The 27,209-nt window shown below is 32.8% G+C and overlaps 4 protein-coding genes across 8 annotated transcripts; all 4 read right to left on the bottom strand.

Annotated features, from left to right (window-relative positions):
- Positions 1-1,094: 1,094 nt before the first annotated feature.
- Positions 1,095-5,573, bottom strand: LOC25485028 (polyadenylate-binding protein 3). Of its 2 annotated transcripts, XM_013614131.3 has the most exons (8): positions 5,066-5,573; positions 3,456-4,234; positions 3,210-3,287; positions 3,039-3,128; positions 2,369-2,668; positions 2,071-2,286; positions 1,385-1,656; positions 1,095-1,293 (listed from the first exon to the last, which is right to left on the bottom strand). In XM_013614131.3, the coding sequence occupies exons 1-7, from the start codon at positions 5,313-5,315 to the stop codon at positions 1,429-1,431; spliced, it is 1,941 nt and encodes a 646-aa protein (XP_013469585.1). In that variant the 5' UTR covers positions 5,316-5,573; the 3' UTR covers positions 1,095-1,293; positions 1,385-1,428. The 2 variants fall into 2 exon arrangements, with proteins under 2 accessions (XP_013469585.1, XP_024641705.1); XM_024785937.2 differs by having other exon boundaries at positions 1,095-1,656; positions 5,066-5,572.
- Positions 5,574-7,699: 2,126 nt separating this feature from the next.
- On the bottom strand, positions 7,700-10,681 carry LOC112422640 (uncharacterized). The gene is made up of 7 exons (XM_039829896.1): positions 10,452-10,681; positions 10,290-10,341; positions 10,128-10,201; positions 9,822-9,902; positions 9,263-9,406; positions 8,475-8,564; positions 7,700-8,138 (listed from the first exon to the last, which is right to left on the bottom strand). Exons 1-7 carry the CDS (start codon positions 10,484-10,486, stop codon positions 8,117-8,119), a joined length of 498 nt encoding a protein of 165 aa, XP_039685830.1. The 5' UTR covers positions 10,487-10,681; the 3' UTR covers positions 7,700-8,116.
- A 1,932-nt stretch (positions 10,682-12,613) lies between these two features.
- LOC25485027 (uncharacterized) lies at positions 12,614-18,300 on the bottom strand. 4 transcript variants are annotated; one of them, XR_003013131.2, is made up of 10 exons: positions 18,022-18,300; positions 17,887-17,938; positions 16,923-16,996; positions 16,024-16,125; positions 15,666-15,809; positions 15,126-15,177; positions 14,632-14,705; positions 13,452-13,541; positions 13,132-13,238; positions 12,614-12,920 (listed from the first exon to the last, which is right to left on the bottom strand). XR_003013131.2 is itself a non-coding variant. In XM_024785912.2 (10 exons), exons 1-9 carry the CDS (start codon positions 18,147-18,149, stop codon positions 13,171-13,173), a joined length of 759 nt encoding a protein of 252 aa, XP_024641680.1. In that variant the 5' UTR covers positions 18,150-18,299; the 3' UTR covers positions 12,614-12,920; positions 13,132-13,170. The 4 variants fall into 4 exon arrangements, 2 of the variants coding, with proteins under 2 accessions (XP_024641680.1, XP_024641688.1); XR_003013132.2 differs by having other exon boundaries at positions 13,132-13,208; XM_024785912.2 differs by having other exon boundaries at positions 13,132-13,213; positions 18,022-18,299.
- Positions 18,301-19,846: 1,546 nt separating this feature from the next.
- On the bottom strand, positions 19,847-24,942 carry LOC25485026 (ras-related protein Rab7). Its single transcript, XM_013614126.3, has 7 exons — positions 24,563-24,942; positions 24,455-24,481; positions 24,005-24,104; positions 23,750-23,896; positions 22,864-22,944; positions 22,646-22,791; positions 19,847-20,343 (listed from the first exon to the last, which is right to left on the bottom strand). The coding sequence occupies exons 1-7, from the start codon at positions 24,613-24,615 to the stop codon at positions 20,274-20,276; spliced, it is 624 nt and encodes a 207-aa protein (XP_013469580.1). The 5' UTR covers positions 24,616-24,942; the 3' UTR covers positions 19,847-20,273.
- Between the last annotated feature and the right edge of the window lie 2,267 nt (positions 24,943-27,209).

The following is a 27,209-nucleotide window of genomic DNA, read 5'->3' as shown; positions in this document are numbered from 1 at the left end:
ACGAATATAAACTGAATTTTACTCAAATAATTGTATTGTTTGTTTTTCGATGGGTTTTTTTTTGTGTTAATCCTACTGTTTTTAGGGAAAAGAAACTCTAATAATCTGGTTTAAACACATGATTTTGATGCTTGAATTCTTACCAATTTTTAAAAAAGAATGAAGAAAAAGCGAGGGTTTGATTCAAGAAATAGAGGAACTTTTCACATTTTTTAAACACAATACGTCATTTAAAGGTTCACTTCAGAAAACACATGTAATCTTTTTCTTACCAGAGAAAAAAAGGTTCTAGCAAATAGATTTTTCCCATTGCATACTTCTCGTTATCAATTTCATGTTTATGTTGTTGACACTTGACATAGTGACACTCCATTAAAGCTTTTTACCTCCGCCCAAAACTTGGGAAGCTTTTCAACGGTTGGAGCCGGCCGACACTATGTAACTCTGACGGTAACAACAATGCAAGTTCTACTTCATCGAGACTGTTCACAACCCTTTCTCCTTGACACAAAAACTAACAACCCCTTCAAGTTCTAACCAACATACTCAAGAAGCAAATAAAACCTTAAACAAGTTCCAGCAAACTTAACAGAAAGCAGTTAATAAAAAAAAAACTAATGAGGATAACAAAACCAGATCTTAATTGCGTTGATCTGGTTTTGGTTTTACTAAAACAAATACTTAATTTATTTTGATACAAATCCAGAAGAAGAAGAAACACCTCGAATTGACACAACAAAAAACTTAAATTATTAAGTAAACTGCAAAGTTATATAACTTGAAACAATAAAAAGTATTTCCACCAAAACATTAACAAAAAGTCAAAAACACAACACTCGGAAACAAACAGAACATTCTAAAATAATCTTAAACAAAGGACTGTCTTTACTACGCTGTAAGAACTGTCTTTCAGAACTAATTACTTAAAGCAGCAAAAACATAATGAACAAATAATTCAATCAAATTAGTACGGTAAGAGATTCATTAGTCAACACGATAACTATTATTATTATGCTTGACATAATAGTAACTGCAGGTTTGCATAATCTACTAATAAGAAAAATGCTGATACTAAAGACACATCACAATAAAAATTGAGAATAGATGTCAACCAAAAGCCCATTTATAACATTCAGATCTAAAGACAAATTATTGTCAAACATCCTCTACTACGAATCTCAATTGAAATAAAATCATAAAATTGTCTAGAAGCTAAAAATGAAAATGGAAATGCTAAGAAGACTACCAAAACATGTCCTTGAATCTCTACATATCAGCCCACCAATAACTTATCTGGCAAAAATAAAATATGATTCTGATAAATCAAAATTGTATACGACCCCAAAATAATAATAGCTTATCAAGCAAAAAAAACGCGGCTCACATATGAGACGATGCATCATATCTACCACTGCAGCTGAAATTACTTCATTTGTTCAATGACAATGAACCAAGCTGATCACCAACTTCAGATCCCGATGCAGCTTCATGAAGGACCTGTAATGCCTCAGAGACCTTTATTTTTAGGGCATCGGGAGATTCAATAAGATGAATCACTTCGGATTGGTCCATTTCAAGCAACATCCCTGTCACCTTTGCAGTATGTTGGTTTGGTGTAAGACGGTCCACGAGGGGATATAGATGTTCACCCAGCATCTGATAATTTCAATTGGTACATACCGAAAATTACATTTCTCAAACATGAGTGTTATAAATTAACTGATACAAAGGTAACTACAAATTAAAATTATCTACATATGTTATCGATATAGCTTCCAAGAAAAAATAGAAAACAAGTATAATGTAATTTTAGTCCTTAGTTAGTAATGTACCTCAATTTGATCCGTGTTTAATTTATGCATATGATCTTATCATTTAAATTACTAAACAAATGTTATGCTAGACCCTACCATAAATGGCAAAAGGAGTAACATGAAGTGTTTGAATAATTTAATTAAAGGGTTAAAATTGTGAGGCAAGTAAATTTTCAGAGATCAGAATACCAATTTACTCTAAGGAAACAATCTACAGTTCCTACATGTAAAAATACCAAATGCAACTTATACATACCATGCGCTGATTGTCTGGGGTAGCAGAAGCTAAAGCAGAGGCAAGTGATGTAGACCCTGGACGCTGATTATCAATAGGAGCAGCAGAAACTCCAGAACCATCAAATGTCATGGGCAACATTGGACCTGCTAGACCTTGATGAACTCCAGAAGGATCCATGCCATTTCGATTGTTGGCCATATATCTATACCCTTGGTTGGAGTTACGATGCAACATCTGCTTTCAATAGATATGTTTTTTAATGCGATAAAACAAGTCATTATAAAAAGCTCAAAATTAAAATTTAGGTAATAATTACTTGATTCTGCTGCACATGTTGGAGGTTTCCATTTCGTCGAGCACCTATCCGTTGCCCATTTTGACCCTGTCTTTGGAGCTGATATGGCATAACAAAATTCGGAGCAACACCAGGCCGCATTCCAGGCAAGATCTGCTGCTGGAAACCAAATCCAGCAGGCTGAGGTGGTATGAAGCCAGGTGTGCCTTGACCGTAATACAACTGCTGAGGGGCAAGTCTTGGTGCCCCTGGATGGTACCCAGTAAGCTCTGCAGCCAGCGGTGCCATTCCACCAGGGGCACGGATTTGAGCAAAATGTGCCTACAGAAAAAACTTGTTAAGCCACCCTTTTATTTTATGAATAAACTCCAAAACACAGTCAACCGACCATGAAAACTGAAAGTAAATAAATGTTTAAAAGGAAACGGGTTATGTCAAATTTTTATCAACCATGAGGATTCAGAAAGGAATGTCAAATAGCAGAACTCAAATAACTTGTACACAAAAAAGATGAGCATTTAAAAAAACTAGATACAAGTCATACAACATACCAATTATAAGCAAAAATGAATATTTCAACAAAGGCAATCAAAGCAAATTCATTAATTATAAGCAATAGCCAGCCAGCTACTTAATAATGAAGTAAGTATTGAGATCATATGTGCATAATGATGTTAAAGAAGAGCATCACCTGCAACTGAGCCTTCCTTTCTTCTTTGCGCTGAGCCACAGCAACAAACAAAGGCTTTCTTCCCACCAACTTTCCATTCATTTCATTCAACTGGACAAACAACAATAGAAAGCTTAAGAATCGATTATGAAAAGAAACATGTAGCTCAGCCACGCTTCTTTGAATACTTACAGCTTTATTTGCTTCCTCGGGAGTAGAAAAGGCCACGAAACCAGAACCCTTGCTATGACCATGTGAATCCAACATCACCTAATAATGCAACATATAATTTCATTGATTAAAATATTAACAATAAAATTGACCAGTAAAAAAGGTATGTTGGAAGTATAAAATGCACACAAAGGACATAGTTGACCCTGTTCACAAACAAATAAATATATCCAGAGAGACGGTCAAAAAAAGTAATCTTTAACATACCCTGCAAGATGTTACAGTTCCAAACTCAGAAAATAGATCTTTCAACTTTTCTTCATTAAAATCGTCATCAAGATTTTTCAGGTACAAATTAGCCCCTTGCAATTTCTCATATCTGCTAATTCTTTCCTGCTCGAACTTGGCTTTCAACTCATTCTCTCTTTCTGCTTTCCTCTGAGCTCTCCCCACAAATAAAACCTTGTCATCATTGATAGCAGTTCCATTTAACTTCTCAACTGCAGCAGCAGCTGAATCTGGACTTTGAAAATTCACAAAACCAAAGCATCTAGATTTCCCATTTGCATCTTTCATGACTGTTGCACTAGTTATCATGCCAAAGGGGCCAAAAAGTTGTTTCAAGTCCTCATCAGTTGATGCTTCAGAAATATTTTTCACATACACATTAGTGAATTTGGGCGATCCATTTGTCCTAGCCCTTTCCTGGTGGCGAACAAAAAATCCAACATAGACTTGTTTATCATTTATCAACATGCCATCCAACTGTTTGATGGCACTCTTTGCAGCTTCTTCATTGTCAAACTGAACAAAGCCATACCCTTTTGACTGACCATTACCGTCAAGAGCCACCTTACAAGAAAGTACAGGGCCAAACGCAGCAAAAGTGTCATGCAATGCCTTGTGATCAATTGATGTGTCCAGGTTCTTAATGAACACATTGCCCGATCCACTTTTCCGAACACTTGGATCGCGTTGAGAAAACATGATACGGATAGGTTTCTCATTCAGAGGAGTGAAGTTGAGAAGTTCCTTTGCATTGGCCGCTGAAAAATCAAGAAACAAAAATAGGATCAACAATGCATATCAACCATAAGATATTTTTAATAACTACCAAAACCTATGACAACAAAAAGTCCATCCAAATATTAATTATTATGGATGTAAAAGAAGAATAATCAGTACATCACAGTTTAGGAGAAGAAATATGTACACAGATTTTGTGGTTTCTTCAATGTGAACTACCCACGGGCTGTCAAATAATATAATGACCAACGTATTACCCCCAACGTTAATATGCCGTTAAAATAAATACATAAAAATGGGTTGATATAATTAATTAATAGATACAGCTATAAACAAGGACAACATCAACCTTCATCCTTACAATTGTTCATCTGGATTAACATTCAACATAACTTATGATATTAATAATGAATCTCAGAACACATCTAATGAGTCATCCTATGTAGGTAGAACAAAACATCAACAACTACCCAACACTTAGCCTTATACAATCAATGTATAGGAATCTTTGTAGCATTGAAGACATGTTCAATGTCTCTACTGCATCGACACTTCTCTGACACGTGTAGTATCCGACACCAACACATGTGATTACATTGAATTGTATCATTTTCTCAAAATTTGTGTTAGTGTTGTGTCCGTCCAATGCATTTTAGTGTCCGACATGATGACACATGATCACAATGAATTATGTTACTTTCTCAGATTATCGGTGTGGATGTATCACTGTTTCGTAAATAAAATTGATGAGAATTACGATGATGATAAAAATACAAAGATGATGAATTGCGATGAAATCTACATGCAAAAACAAAATTAAGAAATATGAGTGTGAAACAATAAAAACTGACCATCCTGAGCATTGGTGAAGTTGACATAAGCATAACCAAGAGAGGATCGCCTAGTCTGATCTCTACAAACTCTAATTGAAACAACCTGAGCGACTTGGCTGAACAGATCAAAAAGCTGTCCTTCGTTCACACTCCCTTCGAGATCGCCAACGTAAAGCGACGCATTCGCAAATGGTCCTCCGGTCAATGCTGCCGAAGACGGAGCCACCACAGTCGGAGACTGAACCATTGGTGATGAAATCGCAGCCATTCCGTGAAAAATAACAGAAAATTGAAATGGCGAAAGTGAGAACGAGAACAAGAACAAGAAGAAAGTGTAACTAACAGTGATGAGAAGATCGAATGAGAAAACAAACCCCTAATTTTTTGTTTATTATTTTTATTTATTTTTTGTTTTTTGTTTTTTTCTGTTTTCCTTACCTCTGAAAATAAGGAACAGAGAGGACATGGAAATGGTTCAGGACGATGAGGAGTTTGGGTTTATATATGCTGCTACCCATGCGTGCTGGAAAGTGCAATGTCGTTTTCGTTCTCAATTTCGCGTTTTGTATTTTTGTGGTGTTGATGACTTGGCAATTTCTTTTTTTATTTTTATTTTTCCAAACACAATGATACTTGTTTGGTTGTACCTTCTGGCTTGTACTTGTATTGTACACACCCTCCTCGTCCAAGTTGTAATACAGGTAAATTTCCTTTTTGACTAAATATTTTTTTAGCTAGAAGAATAGGTCAGAAACACAAACTAGAAATTTGCAAGGAAATACCACGTATTTGACAAGATGCGTTTAAGATGGAACAATATTAAAAAGGTTCATGGACAGAGAAGTTTGCCTGAAATGTTGATTTGTTTATGGACAAACAATCATTTAGATTCATCAACGTATGAGGTGTTGTTACTACAATTCTTATATGCATAGAAAATGCAAACACACACACGTACGTAGCGTTCTTTTTTATTTGTTATTTTGATCATCAAATTTGTATTTAAATGCTCAATTTCATTTTCAATTTTTTTTTTATCAATTTAGTCTACAAAATTACTAACTAAAAAGACACTAATGAAGTATAATGACATTGTTTCATACATAATCAAAATTGATGTTTGTTCATTTATTTATGTGGGATAAAAAAAAAAAAACAAAATGGTGGATATGATTTAGATAGAGCCTGTAGACAAGATTTTCTTGACAAAAATTAAAAACAAGGACTTCTTTTCATGTTAACCCTCAAGTTTTTAGGGGAATGAGACCTTGGTAGAGCTCGGCCATAAAGTAAATATAACCTCATTAAAAATTGTTAATCGAATACGGTATCTCTCTTGAATAATTCATTCATTAATAGAGTTCATTAACCACTTGATCTCAATTGTTTGATCAGGGTTTTTATTTATTTTTTTAATAATTGAGACCTTTGTTTCTTTTTAATTATGTTAGATTAATTTTTTATCCCTTGTCTAAATTTGAACCTAAGACTTCCAACTTCTTATCTCTTAGCTCAAACCAATTGAGCTACCCAACACCCGAAGCATCATCTTGAAATTGTATCATCTTGAAGAAACAATTGATTGTATCTCTTCCTTAATTTTGTTTTTAGTTCTCCATTACTAATCTATATCTCAGATATGAAATGAGATCAAATCTGATTGTTTAATATTTCTCTAGCTAGGGTAAAATGAACTTGCAAGCTATTTCACTTGAGTGATTAACATGCTACTGCTTATGTTTAATATTTATAATTAATTTGCTGATTTTATTATATATTGTGATTTGCTTGATCAACTGAACTTTGAGTGCGAGCTACCTAATATTGAAAAAGTTTGAGTGGATAAATTTGGTTAATATGAACTATAATGATTAATTGAAAAGTTAATTTATGTTAGATAAGATAGGAACATTTATCAAGTCCATATGGTAACCAAATCATTCTAATTTGTGTAACTACTGCATACTTAGAAAGTTAGAATAAGTATAACTTAGTGTTCCTTATCTCAAAAATGATTGATAAACACGTTACATATGGTAACCAAATCGTTACCAATTTTTGTAACATTCGAAGCATGTCTAAACCTGTGAACATGGGCGGACCTGGACTCACAATATTAGTGAGGCTAAATTTTTTTGTCAAATTATTAAATAATATTAAATTTAATTAGAAGTCGTATTAAAAATAGTTGTAGCAACAAAGATTAAATGATTGAATTAAATTAACACAAATTAACCTTATAGGAAAAACCACTAACATCTCTGTGAATCCTAGCATAAGCAACAAGTGTCAATTGAAGTTGATGAGCGATAGGTGAATGGGTGTGATCTTGAAAATGGTTAAAATTAGTATTTGTATATTGAATTTGTAGGGGTGGGGGTGGGGGTATAATTATTGGGGTGTGAGGTTAAATCAGGAAAGAAACTGACTGTAATACTGATGGGCTTGACTGGCTGTAGTGGACAAATACAAAAAAAGTTAAAAACTGGGCCTGGGCTGGTGTGGCTATTGCCACACCCTGCCTGTGAAGAAACATAACATGGAATTGTGACTGTAATTGTTCACTCCAACATTTTTACTCTGCCTGATACTGGTTACTTGTGAATTTAGCTATTTAGACTAATTAATTTGGGAATTCTACTATCAAACATATACAACCTATAAACGATCTTTCCATTCGTTATAGAAATACATTTTCACAACTTTACTTTCATTATACACTATTACTTGTCATCTTTGTATATATCTTCACATTACACAAATCATGTATCATTGAAGAACTCAGCATCTGTCCAAGGTCTCTGTCCTTTTTCTTGTGCAAGTTCAAAACCTTTGTCGGTATTATTTAATCAGCAAGGTACTTACGGATGCATCCATGATGTGGTCGAAGGCCTCTATCAGCATAATTAAGGTAGCAATCGATCTTAGAAGAACTTAGCAGCTAGCATAAGAGCAGTAACCACTGCATCATGCGAATGATGCAGTATAATATGCCCCAAAAGATATACATTATATACATACACTGTATAACCTCATAAAAAAAGCCGCATTTTGAAATTCGCTTTAGGCCTACACATCTGTTAGACCGGCCCTGCCAGTAGCAAAGAGATTGTTAGAGTTTGTAAGAATACCACTTAGAGATTTGTGAGAGCATACCACATGAACCCAGGAATCCACTTATATTAACATTTAAAAGAGAGATAAAGGTTACTAGTACTGCAAGTATAGGTTGGAACTTAGATGGCCTTCCTTTCTTCCATTATGTGTTAATCCTTAACCAGATTATCAAATTAACAGTCTCATTATGACAGAACACTAACTTAACAGTTACAATTCTGCCAGCCCCAAAAAAATGTTGTGTCATGCATATTTCAGTCATAAATACAATGTCCAAAAATTGAAACAAACAAATGACACAGATACTTGCCTGTGACTATGTTTCACTAAAATAAAGTAAGCAGGATCGTAACAAGATATCTGGAACAGCTGCCATACAACATAGACGCAAGTCGTGATGCTGAAATTTTGGAAAAGTTAATTACCGTCGGTCACAAAAAAATAAGATGTTAGAGTTGTTAGAACCTAGTGAATCATGCACCTTATGATAGGTAAAAGGTTAAAAGCATTTGAACAAAAGAAACTTCTTGAAAATATTTTGTTTTGAAATGTTGTTTACTTAATTTCGCTTTCCTTTTTATAAATTAATACTGATGACGGTCGTGGATTTGGAAGCAAAGACAAACGATGAAGATTTCCACCATTCATCTGCACACCATGAATATTATTATTCAGCTTCTTTAAACAATTGTTTTGCTAAGGCCTTAGGAGGTTCGAGGAACATGATGAAGCCGGTCCATCATAAGGATTGCCAAAAATCATTCCGTCAGATTCACAATGCGTGATAAAAATTTAACCCAAAAAAATGTAAAAAAAAAAAAAGCATAGACAACATGTTGAGAATAGATAAATTCCTGCAACTATTCAGAAGACAGAACATAGAATGTGGAATTTGAATGATAATGAAGTTATGTGTATTTTCCGGTTGAACAAGGAAAGCGGAGTTAAGTACTAGTACAGGAGGAATATTCCTTTTCTCGACAAGAAAAAGTATACTCCATTCATGCAGCAGATGCATACATTAGAAGGGTTCAATCGTCCTTATGTCGACAATAGGGATAACATCAAGAATAATAATAACAAATATGAAGCCCTTACGAAGTCAAAAGTTCTATACGGAAAGGAGAACCATCGGTGACAAGCGTGTACCCTAAGGTTCCAAGCATGACAGCACCCAAAATGCTGAAAAGTATTCTTAGAGTCACAACAAAAGAATACTTGGGCTTTAGCTCTGTGTCATTCCTAGGTATAAAAAAATAAAAAAATCAATTTGAATTGATGATGAAAATCAATACATTAAAATCATGCAGAAAACAAGGCCATGAAATCGGATTCTCTAAGTATCGACGTGAACTTCTTGATGGATATTATCTTTTATAGAACTACTCAATTCGGCAGGAATAGTTTTCACAACATGGATAAACAATAATTTATATCATAAAATTAAGTTATGAGAAGAAAATTAAATAATCAGGTTACACCTTAAAATTCATAGATTTCACAAATTCCAAACAAATTAAATCCTTGAACGCTATAGTAACACATAATGGCAATCAAAGTGACACCATTAACCAGGAGCAAGAAAATTACAATATTTTTAAAAGAATGCCAAATGTAGAGAGAACTTTACTCTACTGTTGCATTTTTGTATACATACCGCAACAAAATATAATACATAAGATCCTGCGATGATGTTAACTTCGAAATTTGCACGACAATATAGGCACAGGGAGCAATGCTGAAACAATCACAAAAGACCACTAAAAAATTGTCAAAATAAATCAGTCCTTGAGAATCCTTTAAATGATCATAAAGAAGATAATCATAACAATGACATTTGGTTGGAAATATCATTTGAGTGATAATCATAAGAGAACAATGTAATAAAAATTGGAAAAATATCAAAGGCAAGAAATATACATCATCCTGCTGAAAGAAGTTTCTTGATGAGAAAAAATAATACCTTCCAAGGAAGATAAATGAAATTATCCATAGAATTAAGCTGATCCAATTAGCTTCCTTGTGAGCAACCCATGCCTAATGTGATAAACAACCATATGTCAGAAACAAAAATCACAAAAATAGTGAAGAAGATTATAGAGAGTTAAGTAGTTGGTTAACTTACACTTAAAATGATAACGTTGATATAAAAATCAGTCAAAGTTGCTACCATCCACCTGAGTCGGATGAAAAATAATACTAAGTACTACATTGTTTTCTGTTAAAAAAACAAGTGTCTTGATCATGTAGTTGACATTCAATTAACGTTGTAAGAGAGAGAGATTACGGAGTAAAAAAAATGTTTGCGAAAGGGGGGACCATCGATTAAGAGAGCGCAAAGAAGAGTAGTAAGCATGAGAGCTCCATAAGCACCAAACAGAGGTCTCAAACCCGTCGTCATTGTCAGAGACCGGAGGAGAATAAATTCATCAAAGAAAATCGTCTACTCTTGATTCAACAATTGCAAGAGTATAGATGTTCTCGTAGGTGTTTTGCTACTTGTATATATAATCCAAAACTCTCACCTATAAATATCTTCATACACATTCTTTTCACTTGTAAAATCTAAACATGCATCTTTCACCCGACAATTGTACCATAGTAGTTTGATTAAAAATGTTGGTGAGAATAGTACCCAAAAAACGTTCATAAGAAATAATCAAATGATAAATACAAGATTAAGAGTAATCCCACTATTTTATTATTCATTATCATTTATATGATTATAAAAAAATTGTGTAAAAAGACATTTATAAAATTTATTAATCTGCGAAATCTAAATGATAGGATGCATATGAGTTTATGACCGTTAGGCAGAGGCCGTAATAATTGATTGTTTTTTTGTGTTAACCCTTAACGCCCCTAGTATAGTCTAGCCAAGAATTGTTCCACTCAGAAATTGAATTCGGTTCTTTCAAACAATTCGTTCTTGGTGTTCCCAATTTCCGAATAAGCAAAGGATGAATTGGTGTTGAAGATGTAACCACATGCAAAATTTGTTCCCAATAATATGCCAACGGGATACGTAAGGAATTTGTTTGGTATGGGAAGTGTTCTTATTCATAGTCTCTCAACGTCACAAGGCAAAATCACTGTCACTATAATAATGATAAAATAGGAGCGATCAATTTATTTACTTGATAAATTACTCTCATCTTCGGTCAAAAGAAGAAAAAAAAACTTACTCTCACCTCTTAAGATGCCAATTTTAAAATCAAGTTTTTTTTACTAAAAAAAACAATTTTCATATCATCAAGCTCTATCTTATTGCCTCAAAAAAAAAAAAATCTTATTGATCATGTATCTTTATTTTTTTTTTGAAGGATATTGATCACGTATCTGTTATGGAGAAAAGAAAAAAAAAATCTCCTTTGCTTCTTATCACACTTAAGAATACGTGATAAGAAATTTCCAGTAACAGATATATTCCCAGTAAATTTCTTAAAACCCACTGTTTCCCTTTATTTTCTTTTTAATCGCAGTCAACAAGTAGTAAAGACACAAACTAAGTTGATTGGGCTCCAGTGGCAAGGTGCTCCTTCCAATGACGTACCCGGGGAATATCGGGTTCAATTCCCAGGGGGAACAACGCTTGGCCAGTGCGCATGCCTCTACGCACGAGCCGGATTAGTCGCCCACCTTTAGTGGATCGGAAACCGGTGCGAAAGCCAAAACAAAATTAGTAAAGACACCATAGAAATCTCAAAGGCTATTTAATGTATGATTGGTTATGTGGTAACAACAATTGATTTTGAATATATTCATTCTCTAAAATGAGTTGTAGTAAAATGATTTATATTTAGATTCACGTAAACATGAGTTAAACAATAAATTTGAGTCTAAAAATCAATTTTATAATTAACTATGGGGCAAGATAAACTCTAACCAAACTTGTCTAAAATCAAATTTTTATTCCTCAAAAAGTAGAACAGATGCACACTTATTTTGATAAATATTTTCTGCTGTTAAATTGTACACAATGATCTCTACTCAATATAATTTTTAAAGTGTCAAAATTCTTCGACACTTTGTAAGTTATAATTGGGTGGCCATGAGCATGTTTAGGGTGTTATCACACATGACCTATTTTTTCATAGGCACTAATATGTTTTTTTTTAGTTAAAAGTTGTATCTGACTTTCATTTTTTCTCTTATACTTTTGTCAGTGTATTGTGTGATGTAACTCAGATATTTGCTTTTGAGGGTGTGAGTCTACTAGGAATAGTAGGATTTAAAGAGAAGTCTATGTATTGTAAAAAAATTCACATGGTTTTATTTTCTGGATGTTGTGGTTTTATCCTATTTTAGAGTTTTAAACGTTAAATTCTTGTGTTGCAATCATGTTCCTTTATTTTTCTACGTAGTTTCCTTCACTTCAATGGATATATGTTTTCAATTTCCTTAATATTTATGTAGGAACCCGTGCAGATATAAAGTAAAAGATGCAAGTGGTAGTAACAAATTGATGGATACTTGAGCTATGATCGAACATTATCCCCCATTCCGACTATTACACATTATTATTCAATTCATTTACAGGATAAAAAAAATGAATGCCCAATAAAGTACAGGTCAACAATTACACTAGGGATATAACTATGTTTCGTTTATTTATGTCTAGGGAGAATAACATCGTCCATCTGTGAGCTAGTGTTTACAGAGACGATCTCCACGCATCAATTTCATCAGTATGTTAGTTTTCTGTATTCTGGGGTCACAATATCTGTTCAGGGATTATCTGGTCCATTTTTACTTCCTATAATTATCAATAATGCGAGATGTTAAGCTCAATATGCAGCAGAAATACTAAAAACACATTGTTTACATTACAAATCACAATGTACTATTTTTTATTCGGTGAATTTCATGCTAGTCTTAGCAAACAAAGTGGCTCCAAATTTTTAGTGAGACCCACATGAAAATCACCTAATAACAAAGTGATTGTCAAATAGTGTGCAAGAACATACCTGATACCACGTCTTTTGCTCATTAACGCCAAGCCATTGCTATGTTGCCTCGGCAGAAAGCCCCTTATATTTGTTTTCTGCCCTACCATCAACAATCATTGCCGTTTCTAAATAAATTAATAAAATTAAGAAAGAACATTTATTTGTTTAGTTGTAGAGGATTCTTATTAAGACAGCCGTATTAAGACAGAACACAAACTTAACAGTTAAAGGATTCTGCCAGCCCAAAAATTATGTTGCTTCATGCATATTTCAGTCTCAAATATAATTGATAAAAAAATCTAAAGAAATTTTTTTTGCTATGTATTATGTATACTTGCCTGTCACTATGACGCACTAAAATAAGATAAGCAGGATCTTGACTAGATATCTGGAACAGCTGCAATACTACGTACATGCAACTGGTAATACTGAAAGTTTGGAAAAGTAAATAACAGTCAGCCACACATAAAAAGATGTTACTGTTAGAACCATGTGAAGCATGCACCTTATGATAGGGTAAAAGATTAAAGGGATAAGAACACAGGAATGATAGATATAGATGACACATCTCCTTCAAAGCTATAATGCAAAGCTCCAAATCTACGTGTGAATCTTCATCTTAAAACATATTTCTCATTTTCTATTTATTATTTTGATATATATAACTAACACCACATAGACCAGGTGCATTTGACATCTATGATTAAATGTCATCGGTTGCCACAGGATCCTTATGCTCAACTTGTCAAGGAATAGAATCACTGTGAGCCAACTTGTCTAGGAACGAACTATATGCCTCCAATTTTTATAATGAAAAAACCAGCTTAGCCTCAACTCTGAACAGACATAGCATAAGGAAGTTCAAAATTAATAAATGGGTATTACTCAAAGATCATGTTAGGGCTGCCACTGGCATTCCCGACCCAGCTATTCAGCATTTATAATGTTATAGAAAAGAGCTTTTGTCAAATTGGTAGGAAACTTCCTTATGCTCCTGTTATTTATTGTTAATTGTCATTTAATGTTCAAGGAAAGTCCTCAAACTAACGTCTTCAAGAATTTGAAAGAGAAAACTGTGCCATGTGGATTAAAATTTTATACGATAAAGTCCCCTGATGTATATGTTAACTGGCATAAACCATTGTTCCACTTGTGTAAACAGAGGTATCGGTTCTAAAATATATAACCAGAGGTATCTTAACAAAAATACTAAAAAACAGACTTTTTTTCCTTCATGCATCCTCTAGAATATCCAAAAAAATAAGCACCAATATAGGGCACAATATCATTTATACAGTAATATACTATATATCATACATTATTTTCTTACGACAGAAAAAAAAAAAAAAAAATTGACGTCTTAATCAAAGAAAATTTGAAAATTAAACAAACTGCTCAATGAAATTTATAACCTGTAAAAAAATTAAAATTATTTAACATCCTAGATAAAAGTATTTTCGAATAATAGCTAATTTTCGTCATCAACCAATAAGCAAACATAAAATAGTATGGACTAACCTGCCAAAACATATCAATAGAATCACCCAAAAGACCGCGTAAATCCAACTAGATTCTTTGTAAGCAACCCAGACCTGGAATTGAATGAAGAGTTGTAATGCTTAAATTCAAACGAAAACAAGTGTGCTGAGTACTGATATTAAAACGTTCACATTCTTATACAGTATTCATCATAACCTTGAATTCACAAATACTTTTTGATTATCTTGAGATCTTTTAATGGTCACTGGTCAGTAATCAAATAGATCAGTCTCAAAAGTATTTGCAATTGTCTGTAATTAAGTCATTCTGTTATAGCCCCGTATTGCACTTGGAAGCACAAAATACACTTATAAAGTGTCTTGCATCTATTTTTGGACAAAAGACAACAATTTTAAGTGACTTCTTGAATATTAATCCTCCGAGTCATTTAAATAAATTTAAATAGTGACGAAATAGATTTATATATTTTTTACCATTTAGAGCTACTAAGATTAAAAAAAATGTCGACTTACTGCTAGAGCTACAACATTGATGTAGAAGTCAACAAGTGTTGCATCCATCCACCTGTAAACATTTTGGAGCTTGTGACATTCCCAAAAAAGATAAGCGACTGCCACAAGCAGAAGCTGTGCAGAAACTTACTCACATGAGCATGACAAGGTTGCAAATATATACTTGAATGACACACAGAAAGTGCATGTGTTGCCTTGGTGAATATTTCAACTAGGAAAATGAAGAATTATAAGCACTTTATAAATCACAACTTTCAAAATCAATGTTGTCCACACTGCAATCTATGCATAAGCTTTCAATTGTTTACCAATTACCAATGGGCAGTATGCATATAATGTAAGTTGCGAATAGATAAATTCAATCAACCATATAGTAAGCAGTACATAGAATGTGGAATGTGAGTGGTAATGATGTTGTGCATCTTTTCCCACTGAACCAGAAAAGCGAAGTTAAGTACTATTATGGGAGAGGAATATTCCTTTTAACAAGAAGAAAATGTATTCTCCATTTACGCAGTTCATGCTTATATGAGCACTTACGGAGTCAATAGCTCTGTACGGAAAGGAGAACCATCAGTGACAAGAGTGTATACCAAGGTTCCAAGCATGACAACACCCAAAATGCCGAAAAGGATTCTTAGAGTCGCAACAATAGAACACTTTGTTTTTGGTTCTGTGCCACTCCTAGATAGAAAACATCACATTATATTAGAACTGATGGTGAAAATCAAGAAATTAAACATAAAATCATATGGAAAACTAAAATAGTGAACCATGAAATAGGATTATCTAAATGTCATCCTGCGCCTTTTCTCCAAATATATTTATAGAACATTACTCTATAGTGAATCAAATGTAGAGAGAAAATTACTCTATAGTTGTTTTTTTGTAGACATACTTGTGTGGTTGTCGCAGCAGAACATAATACATAGGGTCCTGTGAAGATTCTTGAGATGACAGCTTCAAAAATTGCACAACAATATAGGCAGATGTAGCAATGCTGAAACGATAAAAATACCACAAAGAAATGGAAAAATAAATCAGCACTTGAGATTCCTTTAAACTATTGTAGACAAGATAAGCTACGGCCTAGAAACTTCAATTTGAGCTTTTATAATAGGAGTATTTTGTTTTTCTATAATATGATTGAAATCAGAGTATCCTGTCAGCTTGCACTATAGGTGCAACAAGTGACTAAAATAAAAAGAAAGAAACTTAAATACTGTAGAGCTATTATTACAAGAGAGACAAAAGGGTGTAATTCAATAGTCAAATCTTCTCTTAAAATTTAAAACCAATATAAGTAAGAATTAAGTAAAAACCAATCATGTGACTTTCTGTCAGCACAACACACACAAATAACCAAAATTGACTATTTTTTATGCAAATCAATAAAATAAAAAAAATATATGCATTACATAAAGTCAGTTCAAAGATGAATTATACAGCATTATCAAATCCCTATATTCACTTGGAAATTGGAACGAGTCATGCACATTTATATTTTATACAGCCCTTAGAGCACCTATATTTAAAATTAAATAGAAACCATGATACCCAATATCTATCTGTACCTCAGAGCTGTATTTAAACCAAAAAAGAAAACGAAACCATGACATTTGTTTCAAAGTTTTATTTGAGTTACAAGTATAGTTGAACAAGGTAATAAAAATTGGAATATCAAAGGAAAGAAGTATAATTCGTCTTGTTAAAAAGAGATTCCTTTCATACCTCAGATTATAGATTAAGCAATAACGCAGACACTAATGATCATCAAATCATGACAGAAAACAATACCTTCCAAGGCCGATAAGTAAAATTATCCATAGAATCGAGCTGATCCAATTAGCTTCCTTGTAAATAACCCAGGCCTGTTTGGTGTGACGGATAAACATATGTCAGAGCTGATGAAACTTCGGTTGGAAAGAGACTCTGACACAAGGCTAATTAGACTACGTTCCATTAAAATTAGTCATGTTTTAAATGAAAAGTGGGTTCGGCAGCAGAAGGAAATTGACGGTTTACGTTACATATTATATAAGTGTTTATCTATAAGTTCTTTGTAAAAAACAACGATCAAGCCTTATCTCACTTTGTAGAGTCAGCTACATAGATCTCTATATAATTTCATATTTCTATCAAACTCATTAATCTCTAGATCTTTTGTAATAGTTTTCTTATAGATTTTGTAGGTCTTTCCCTGCCTCTCTCTAGTGAATTGATAACCCTCCATCTGATCTACTCTCCTTGCTACATAATCTACTCTCTCTACATGCTCAAACCACCTAAGCCAAGTTTCCATCATATTTTCTAAGATAGGCGCTACCCCAACTCTCTCTCCAATCCTATCTTGTCTAGTTTTGGCACACATTCAAAGCAGTATCCTAATCTCTGCAACAAAAGATAAAATAAAGCCAAACTACTTTATAAGTTATCCTGAAGAGCTTATGGAGATAAGCTGAAAACAACTTATGACAAATCATAAGTGGTTTCCATAAGCTATCTCAAACAGTTTCACAAGTACTTATACCAATAGATAAGCTCAAACAGGCCCCTAATACTAGCATTAAAAATTACTACAAAATGGAAGCACACGCAGCACAAGTGAAAAGTTTTCAGGAGAAAATTGCATCAAAAATTAAGAGGAAGTTCTGAATCCAATATATTGCACAACAAAATCATCATAGTGAGTTTGAATCACCAAAATTGTAAATAAGTTTAAATACTGAAGATGATTATAGAGTTAAGTAGCTTGACATACACTCAAAATTGCAATATTGATATAGAAATCAATCAAAGTTGCTGCCATCCAACTGTATCAAATAAAATTAAAAAAAGTATTATTATTAAAATATAGATAACAATGAAGAAAGAAAACAGAGCAGAGAGGGATTACGGAGTGAGAAGTTCTTTGCGAAAGGGTAAACCATCGGTTATGACTGTGTAAAGAACGATAGCAAGCATGATAGTTCCCAAAACACTGAAAAGAGTTTTTAAACCGTTTGCCAATGAAATCGTCGCCATTGATTGTTGGAGATAGAGAGTTTTGCAATAGCTATGGCGAAGAAGAAGAATGGTGTGTTTGAGAAATTAATCGATAATCATGGGGACGCTAGAGAACCACGTCGCTTACAAGAAAAATCAAAGTTGCGTCACTTTCAAATTATGAATCAACTCACTCGTATTCATTTCTCAAATTTTTATCATTTTTTTTTATATTCAAAAACACAATTTTCAGACCAAAAAAACAAAAAACCATTTTCTTAATCATACATTTTGATTAATACTTGCTTAACCTCACTTATGACAACCCAATAGATTTTATAGACATGGCTAACTTAGTTAAGCTTGTAAGTAAAAATTGTAATTTGATTTGAACCAAAAAAAAATAATTTGTAATTTGATATTTTTTCATTACACAAAATTGAAATCAAATTCGACAATAAATTAGGTGGCTATCACAAATTAAATATGTGATTAACGCATTTTAGTTGATAATTACGTTGTTAATTAATTGTCACATTTTGACATTTTACACAAACCAAGACAATCACTACTTTTGATGTAATAAGTTATACTTTTACTATAATGACCTTATTCATTTAACATCGCATTTCATATATTTCTCTCTCCGCAATAAATAACTAAAGATAATATTTGTAAAACAACATTTAATGTTTCATTGAACTTTGAAAGTGACAGTTAAATAAGAACAAAAAATTTCTCCAAAAATGACACTTAAAAAGAAACGGAGGAGTACTACATATAACAAAGCATTGCAGCTTGTTAACTATTTTGCGAAGACAATTAACCACATTTTTTTTTTTAGAACAATTAACCACATTTTTTAATGTCACTATCCACCATTTTCTAATTTATAGTTAAAATAAATGACTGTTAATAATCATTGGACATATATATATTCAACATGATTAATCATTTAACTTGTTATCGAAATTTGATATAAAATTTGTGTGTCAAAACATCACTCTTCTTGAAAAGGAGATAACTTTCAATTACGTTGTATGTATTAATTTTTTTTTTTACGATAATTTATATATCAGTTAGTCTCATCATATATCTAAAAGATTTAACTTTATCCTACAATATAAGTCATTTTAACAAATAATATACAAATTTAAAAACATAATTAATTTATAACTGTTAGAAAAATTAATAAGAGAGTAATTTTCTGAACTATAATTAATGATATTTTTTTATCAAGTAACTTAATGGCTAAACATTCAGAACAAATGGGGAATCCATGCTCACACGTATTTCTATTCACACAAAAAGTATTTATATCATTTTTGAAAAGGACAAAATTGCATTTTATAGGTGTTTTTCCGTATCAGTTATAACTACCGATGATTTCTCAAATCTACAATTTTTTTGAAGTTTGTTATAACTAAAAATAGTGATTTTAATGTGGAGAATCAATCGAAATATGCACTTAATGAAATGGACTTAAGTTTTGTCCTTTTGGAAATAAAAGGTCAATTGCCCTTTTTTACAAAGGAAATTATTAATGTTTCTAATTCTATAAAGTACGAAATGAATCACGTGCAGGAGGATCTTATCCAATATCTTGAATTGATTGAACCAATCCAAGTTGGCTTTTTATCACTCAATATTGAATGTGACATTCTCTACCTAATTTATTAATGGTAATAGAAGGCTAACTCACACAAGTCAAAATATGTTCATCAAAGAAATTGGAATCATATACCAACCAGTCCAACCTTACCTGTAACATTAAGAGTTCAAATATTATAGTTTACTTGCAAACAAAACAAAACTATTCAACTATGTGAAGCACCGCACAAATTAATGTCTGCTGAGTACATCATTCAAACAGAATATTAACATTTCATGCCACATCTCAATTTGAACACCAAAGAAAACAAAAATCACTTCAAGCCTATCTAATTCGTGGTAAATCAATGGAATATGTTTTCCCCAAGTGTGCAACATTCTCAAGCTCATCCTTCCCAAAACAATAGTACTATCAAAAAGGGAACATCGAGGTACACAATTTACCCACACAATCATGGCATACAGCGTAGTACACTATATGACCAAAAAGAATTTGAAGAATTTGAAACACAGCATTGAAGGGAGTGCCTGCAATTATTTAGTACTTCCATATCAGCATGCACATCCACCACCACCACTTTGCTCACTCTCTGGAACAGCCTCAGGAATTCCTTGAAAATATCTGCAATTCAAATCGAAATAATGCTTTCAGAAATCAGAAAAGCAGCAATCTACACACAACTCAATCAGAAAATTTAGAAGGATGCATATACTAAGACTTGAGTTCCCCCCCAGAGGAAGAAAATTTTAGTAAATACATATACAAGTTGTAAGAGTGAAAATAGTGTCATAATGAATATCTCCTTCTAAACCTATTTTATTCAGAATCTCCTCAATTTGTTCTTAAATGTCGACAGCCAGTTTAGAGAACTCCTTCACCATTGATGTTTGTAAATAGCAGCTTTCCTTACAATTCCTTTCTATTTAGATGCAGATACCTTTCAAATAGGATTTTTTAAAGATGATTGGATTTCTCTATAGTAGTTTAAGTCAGATAAAAATGGGTTAAATGCATCAAAATTAGCAATATCATTGAAAGATCAATGTCTTTCAGTGCATATTTCAAGCCACCCCAAGTCCCGCGTAACCGCGTTAACTTTGAGGCACTTAACCTATTTTATGGGAATGAAAACTAGAAGACTGACCATCATCTGAATCAAATTATCTTCTAGAAGAATTCTACTACTGCTAAAAAAATTATCAAGATACAACTTCTATTGCATATTGCTGAGATCCCACAATACCGCAGACTTTCAATTGATACTGCAATATTCATATCTATTCTCTTCCTGCATACTACGTAATCTGATTCTAACATAAGGCTTGGGCAACCCTCACATCTTGAGCTACGGGCTGAGCAAGACCTAGCCAGAATTCTAAGATAGTATTGGAACTTATCCTAGATCTGTCATATGGTCACATGAATTTGTCCACACTCGAGATGTTTAGTCCTAGACATATGTGTTGTGATTGGGCTACCTGCGTTTGATCACGTTCTAGTGATCCAGTTTTCGACATGAAAGGGTGTGTTGAGATTCCACATCAATTAGAGATATGATCGAAGAAGTCTATATATTTGGGGGTCCAATTTATTAAAACAATGATGATGGACATAGTAGAAACAATGTGCAATGGTAGCGACTCAAAACCAGTTGTAAACGATGAAGAATGAGTTGTGATTCTTGTGAAGATTCTAAAAGAGGATAAATTAGATGGAAATATGATTTGTCAATATAGGTGTGGCTAATCAAGTTCTTGTTAGATTGTGAATATGATTTTAAGAAAATGGATAAGAGTCAGGTCTTACTTTTTATGAAATAAGGTCAGATATGATCTTGTAAATCTCTATGGAGTGGACATATCAGTGACTTTAAGATGTTGTCTTGTGTTTGTCATGAGTAGTAAGCAATGACTTGAAAAATCCATTAATGTTTGGAAGATGGGTGCAGGTTTAGGAATATCAAGGTCTTACGATTTTATCATGAAAATTAGCAAACTAGTACAAAGCATTAATGTTTGGAAGATAGGATAGGTACATGTTAAGGAATTTCTTCATACGATGCAGACAGTGACTCTATATGATGATGATCATAAAACAAATAAAAAATTTAAGCATTTCCAGATACTTTAGGGGCAGTAGCGATCTTCAGTGCCTTTGAAGATGATATGGACAAGAAAGTACCACCAAGAATCTTACATGTGTAAGAAGCTGAATAAGAGAAATTTACTATACACAACTCTTATTGATACCTCCAAAATACTTGGTGCATTGCCTAATATTCAAATACTGTAAAAATGAAAGAAATAATTATTTTACATTAAGTCAAAAACTTGGAGAAAAAACTGAAGCATTGTGCCCTGCAATGCATAAAACTGAAGCATGGTGGAAAGTCAGTTATAGGGATTAGGGATGTAGTTATGAGCAAGTGGAGACCATGTCACGAGGATATTTTGTACGGGGAGTGAGGAAAGAAGTTAGTTTTTCATTGAGTGTTTTCAGCTAGTGTGCTGTACAGGGATGTTCCCTAAGGAGCACTATTCAAGTTATATTTGTTTTCCTTGGTATTTTCCAAAGAATAATAACAAACTTATTTTTATATTTCTTCTCTGAATTTACAACAGGATGGTACAAATATTTAACAAATTAAAGATTCATACAATGGTTAATACAATTACAATAAAAACATGGGTAGTGCTAACTTGTGCCCTTAGGGCACATGTTAAGAAACCCAAAAGAAGAAATATTCTCTAAAATTTTGTGCATTCAATTCATTACAAAGTTGAAGATTAAATGTAATGCACATATTCCAATAACATTATAATTAGTAAATTCATAATAATAGTATTATTTCTTCATCTCACTTGATGTATATAGTACCATAACTTCAATTCATATCATAATGTATATGGGCATGAAAACTTACATGTCCTGTTCACGCTCATTGGCCAGGGCAGTCTTGGCAATACACAGGAATGCAGCATCAACATTGTAATCCTCTTTTGCAGATGTCTCAAAGTAGGGAATATTCCCTTTTGAAGCACACCAGTCATTTGCTTTCTTCTCGGAAACCTGCACAAAAGATAATTAGACATTTATGGATATAAAATAAGGAAACTTAAAAGTGAGGTAATATGTGCTTACCACTCGACTATTCCCGCCATCAATATCAATCTTGTTTCCAAGCAATATAAATGGAAATGCCCTAGTATCAGGAGGGTTTGCCTGTGTCACAAGAAGAACATAAATCTTAACCCAAAAGCTTATCTACCAAAGTCTAATATTGGTAGGTTTTATATAAAAGTGAGACAAGTCCGGTAAGTTGGAAGGCTAATCAATATATGTATTGTACGTATTATAAGTGCACACTAGAAAACAATCTGATCAGTAAGAGATGGAGCATTATCACAAGGTTATAAAAAGATGAAAGAATGGAAGTCAAATATAAGGATACAAACCGGTATTTTTTTTAGAAACAGACAGGAATAAACCCCAATTTAAAAGATAGAACACTGCTGATGTTTGAGGGTCTACATCTGCCAATGCTCAAATGGCCCAAATCTTTATCCGTTGATTAGATACCCTCCTTCACAATCTGACTTATTTATAGGTAACATGTATTTTTTCTCTAATTATCACATTGCGTCCTTCTCAAGTCTCAACTACGTCTCAACTAATCAACACTTGACAAACTAATAACTCTAATTCGCTCAACTAACATAGACCTATTCTTATATAAACAATCCTAAAAAGAGCATGTTTTTATTTTCATTTGCTGATGCCAAGATTCTGCCTTTTTGTAAGCTAGAATACCAGCTACATTCATTGTAATGTCTATTGGCATAATGATCAAATTAAGCGTGGTAAACTAACATTTTCTCATAACCATAAAATATAAAATATCGAGAAATCTCATAACCATAAACTATAAAATATCGAGAAAAAATTAATAACAGGACAAAACATGCAAACTATCACCTAAACCGCAGAATTCAACAAAAGTGTTGTTTATAAGGAAGACAAGAATAACCTGTTTGAGAAACTCCTCGTGCCAGGTATCAAGTGAATCAAACGACCTCATGACATTCACATCATACGCAAGAACACAGCAATCCGCCCCTCTATAAAACGCAACTCCAAGACTTTGGAATCTCTCTTGTCCAGCAGTATCCCATATCTACCAACCATATCATACAATCCCACTTAAATAAACAAACTTTTCACAACATTCCAAGAACAGAAAAAACAAAAGCATGCAGAAATAGCATTGAAATAAGAAACCCACTTGTAGAGTGACGAGTCTGTCGTCAATTTGAAGTTCTTTAGTGACAAAATCAGCTCCAATTGTTGCCTTATATTGTTGACTAAACTTGTTGTGCACATATCTAATTTAGTTAAGGGTCCACAAAAGGCTAAATCCCAATAAGGAAATAATAACTATAAAAATTGACCTCAAACACAACCTTAAAAAGTCAAATCAGGTGCTTGAACCCAAAAAAAGTCAAAACTTTCTACATAAGTTACCATAATAAAAACAGCATAATTTGATTAAGGTAGATCCAAACTAACTAATATTATCACTTAAACATTAATTAACAATAATTAGTAACTAAACAAAAAATAAAAAAATTACCAAAGGAGTTAAAAATCAAAACTTTATGAGATGTGTTTCAAAGAAATGAAAACCCATAAAGATTAAGCATGAAATTACGAGGAAACCGAGGAACAAGGATACTGATTCATCAAGGAGGTTTTTCCAACCCTGGCAATGAAAATGAAGGAAAAAGCATGATTTGAATGGAAAAAACGGTACTGCAGAGAAAGGAGGGAAAAAGGAACGTACCCGCTATCACCGAGAACAATGACCTTGAGCAAGGTTCGTCTGCGCAATGACATAGCTGGTTACGGTGGAATTGAGCTTAATTGGTTGATGAATAGTTTAGCGTTGAGAGGTTCGTTCTGCTTTTAGCTTTTGATCGATGATGATTCTGTATTGTATTGGGTGAATGTCAACTTCGAACTCAAAAGGGAAAAAGGAAAAGGGTCGCAATTATTATTCCTTCAATCGTTTTCATTCATAAAATCTAAATTAATAATAATTGTTTCTCCAGCTACCTATGTATGTATAATGGATTACCGACATAAACAAAGAGATAACATAACAGTAATAGAGAGATCAAAGTAAATTTATAGCTAAAAAAGGAGAGATAACAGTGAGTTAGTTTATATGGTCCATATAAAACTGGGAGTGTTAGTTTGGTTCGTTTTTTGAATGAATTTGTTCCTCCAACCGATCAAAAAAGTTGGATTTTCACATTGTTTTTCTCGAAATCAAATTATTAAAAGGTGACATTGCATCGTGAAATAGTTGTTTATTACTGATCAATTTTTTAAATTTAATTTTTCTTATATACCCCCGGATAGATACATCTAATAATTAATGCATCTAATCCATAAATGTGACCGATACATTAATTATTTGATGTACCTAAAAAGTCATTTTTTGTTTTTTATTTTAAAATGAGAATAGTCAGATATACTATCTATAATTTATTATAAAAATCATAAATTGGACGGATGTATGCCACTATATAATTACTTAAAATGAATGTTTTGTTAATGTATTTCAACTCAAGGCAATTTAACAAAGGTCCGAGTTTGAATTCAATCTTTAAAATGCACCATTGTTAAATCTATTAAGAAAAAGTTTTGTCGTTTATTAAAGTTTTACTCGACTCAAAGGTTTAATATTTGTAGTTACACGCAGAGGATATCTAGTAAAAAAAAACTCAGTAAATGAGTGTTGTTTTGAGTGTAGTATCAATTAGGAGTGTTCATGTCCAATCCAATCCAATACAAACCATAGTAACTAACCGAAAAATCAAAAATCAAACCAAACCAAAAACTGAAAACCAAAAAAAGAACCGCAATTTTAAATGGATTGGATTGGTTTTCGGTTCCCTTAGTATAAATCAATCCAATCCAATCTAAACCGAAATATTTATACTTGTATATATATTATTATATGAATTTTTTATACATGTTTCATTAATTTACAATTTTATAACTATTATCTAAACTTTCTCTTTAATCGTTCTCATGTTTAAATCTTTGTTTCAGACAAGTTGTTGTATTGTTGTAACTTTGTTTTGCCTCTTTAAGCACTCCTTGTGTTAGGGAGCAAGACTTTTTGTTGTTGATATATATCTCATTTTGGCTTGTTCAAAAAAAAAAATTGTGCTGATTTTTTTTCATTCTTTTAAGAAATATTATTAATTTACGAACTATTTTCTTTAATTTACTATTTTATTTGCTCTATGTTGCTTTTATTTTCTACTTATTCATCTTTTCCTAATCTTATTTTTTATTAAATGTCATAAAATAATATATTTTCTTAAAAGAAAATAAAAAATAAACAACTGTGAAAACCGAAAACCAATTCAATCCAAACCGAAAACTTTTGGATCGGATTTGATTTTAAAACCAAACTGATTGGATGAACAAATAAGAAAACCAAATAGATTGGATCAGATGATTTTTCCTCCTAAAACCAAACCAATTCAATCCACAAACGCTTACCAATTGTTATTTCTCTTTTATCTAATAGGACTTGGTCATGTTAAGAACCACCGTCAGAAAAAGAAAAAATGGTACTTAATTATCATCACTTATATAAGGATTCATTTTATGTTTTAAGAAGTTATATTTATATGAGGATTTTATCTCTTTGTCTTCAGCCATTAACAAGTTTCATGGTTAAACTATGAGAGAAAATATATAAAAGTTTTTTTTTGAAGAAGCAGAAATGAATTATATATACCAACAATAACAAGTTAACATTGTGAGCACAAGGTGTGCCAACAAAATGCAACCACAGTTTTACAAACAAAACACTGAAACAACAAAGCTAACTAGCGCCCAAACAATCCAGCGGCCCTGCAAGCCAATTATGAACTCCTAAGACATGAGCAACATTAGCAGCCTTCATCCACCAATATGAATGAATTTTAATTTTATCAACTAGCCGGTGCATATTAGACATTTTATTTTGGAATAACCTGCTGTTACGTTCTCACCATATAACCCAAACACATAACAACCATACAAGTTGCATAAAAGATCTTCTTTTTGTCGATCCACCTGACAAAAAAATAAACTGGATAAAATGCTAGTTAACGTCAAGCGGATCAACCCCGTAGATCCCTATCCACTGACGGACAAGAGACCACAACTTACTAAAACAGCGCAAGAAACAAGCAAATGTTGCACCGTTTCCACTTCACCGCACCTAGTCACACACCTTTGAGCCTCAAGAGAAATGATCTTGCGAGCCAGTAAATTTGATTTGGTAGGCAACCTGTTACGGTGACGCCATTATAGACACCTTTGTCGGCACCTGTCTGTGCCAAATGAGTTTCGAGCCTGCCTATACAACCTGACTGTCATCTGCAGTAAGCATAAAATAAACACTACAGACAGAATAGCCACCA

The sequence above is a fragment of the Medicago truncatula genome, chromosome 1, assembly GCF_003473485.1.
Source record: "Medicago truncatula cultivar Jemalong A17 chromosome 1, MtrunA17r5.0-ANR, whole genome shotgun sequence".
Taxonomy (NCBI): domain Eukaryota; kingdom Viridiplantae; phylum Streptophyta; class Magnoliopsida; order Fabales; family Fabaceae; genus Medicago; species Medicago truncatula.
This window is presented reverse-complemented; position numbering and strand designations above follow the sequence as displayed.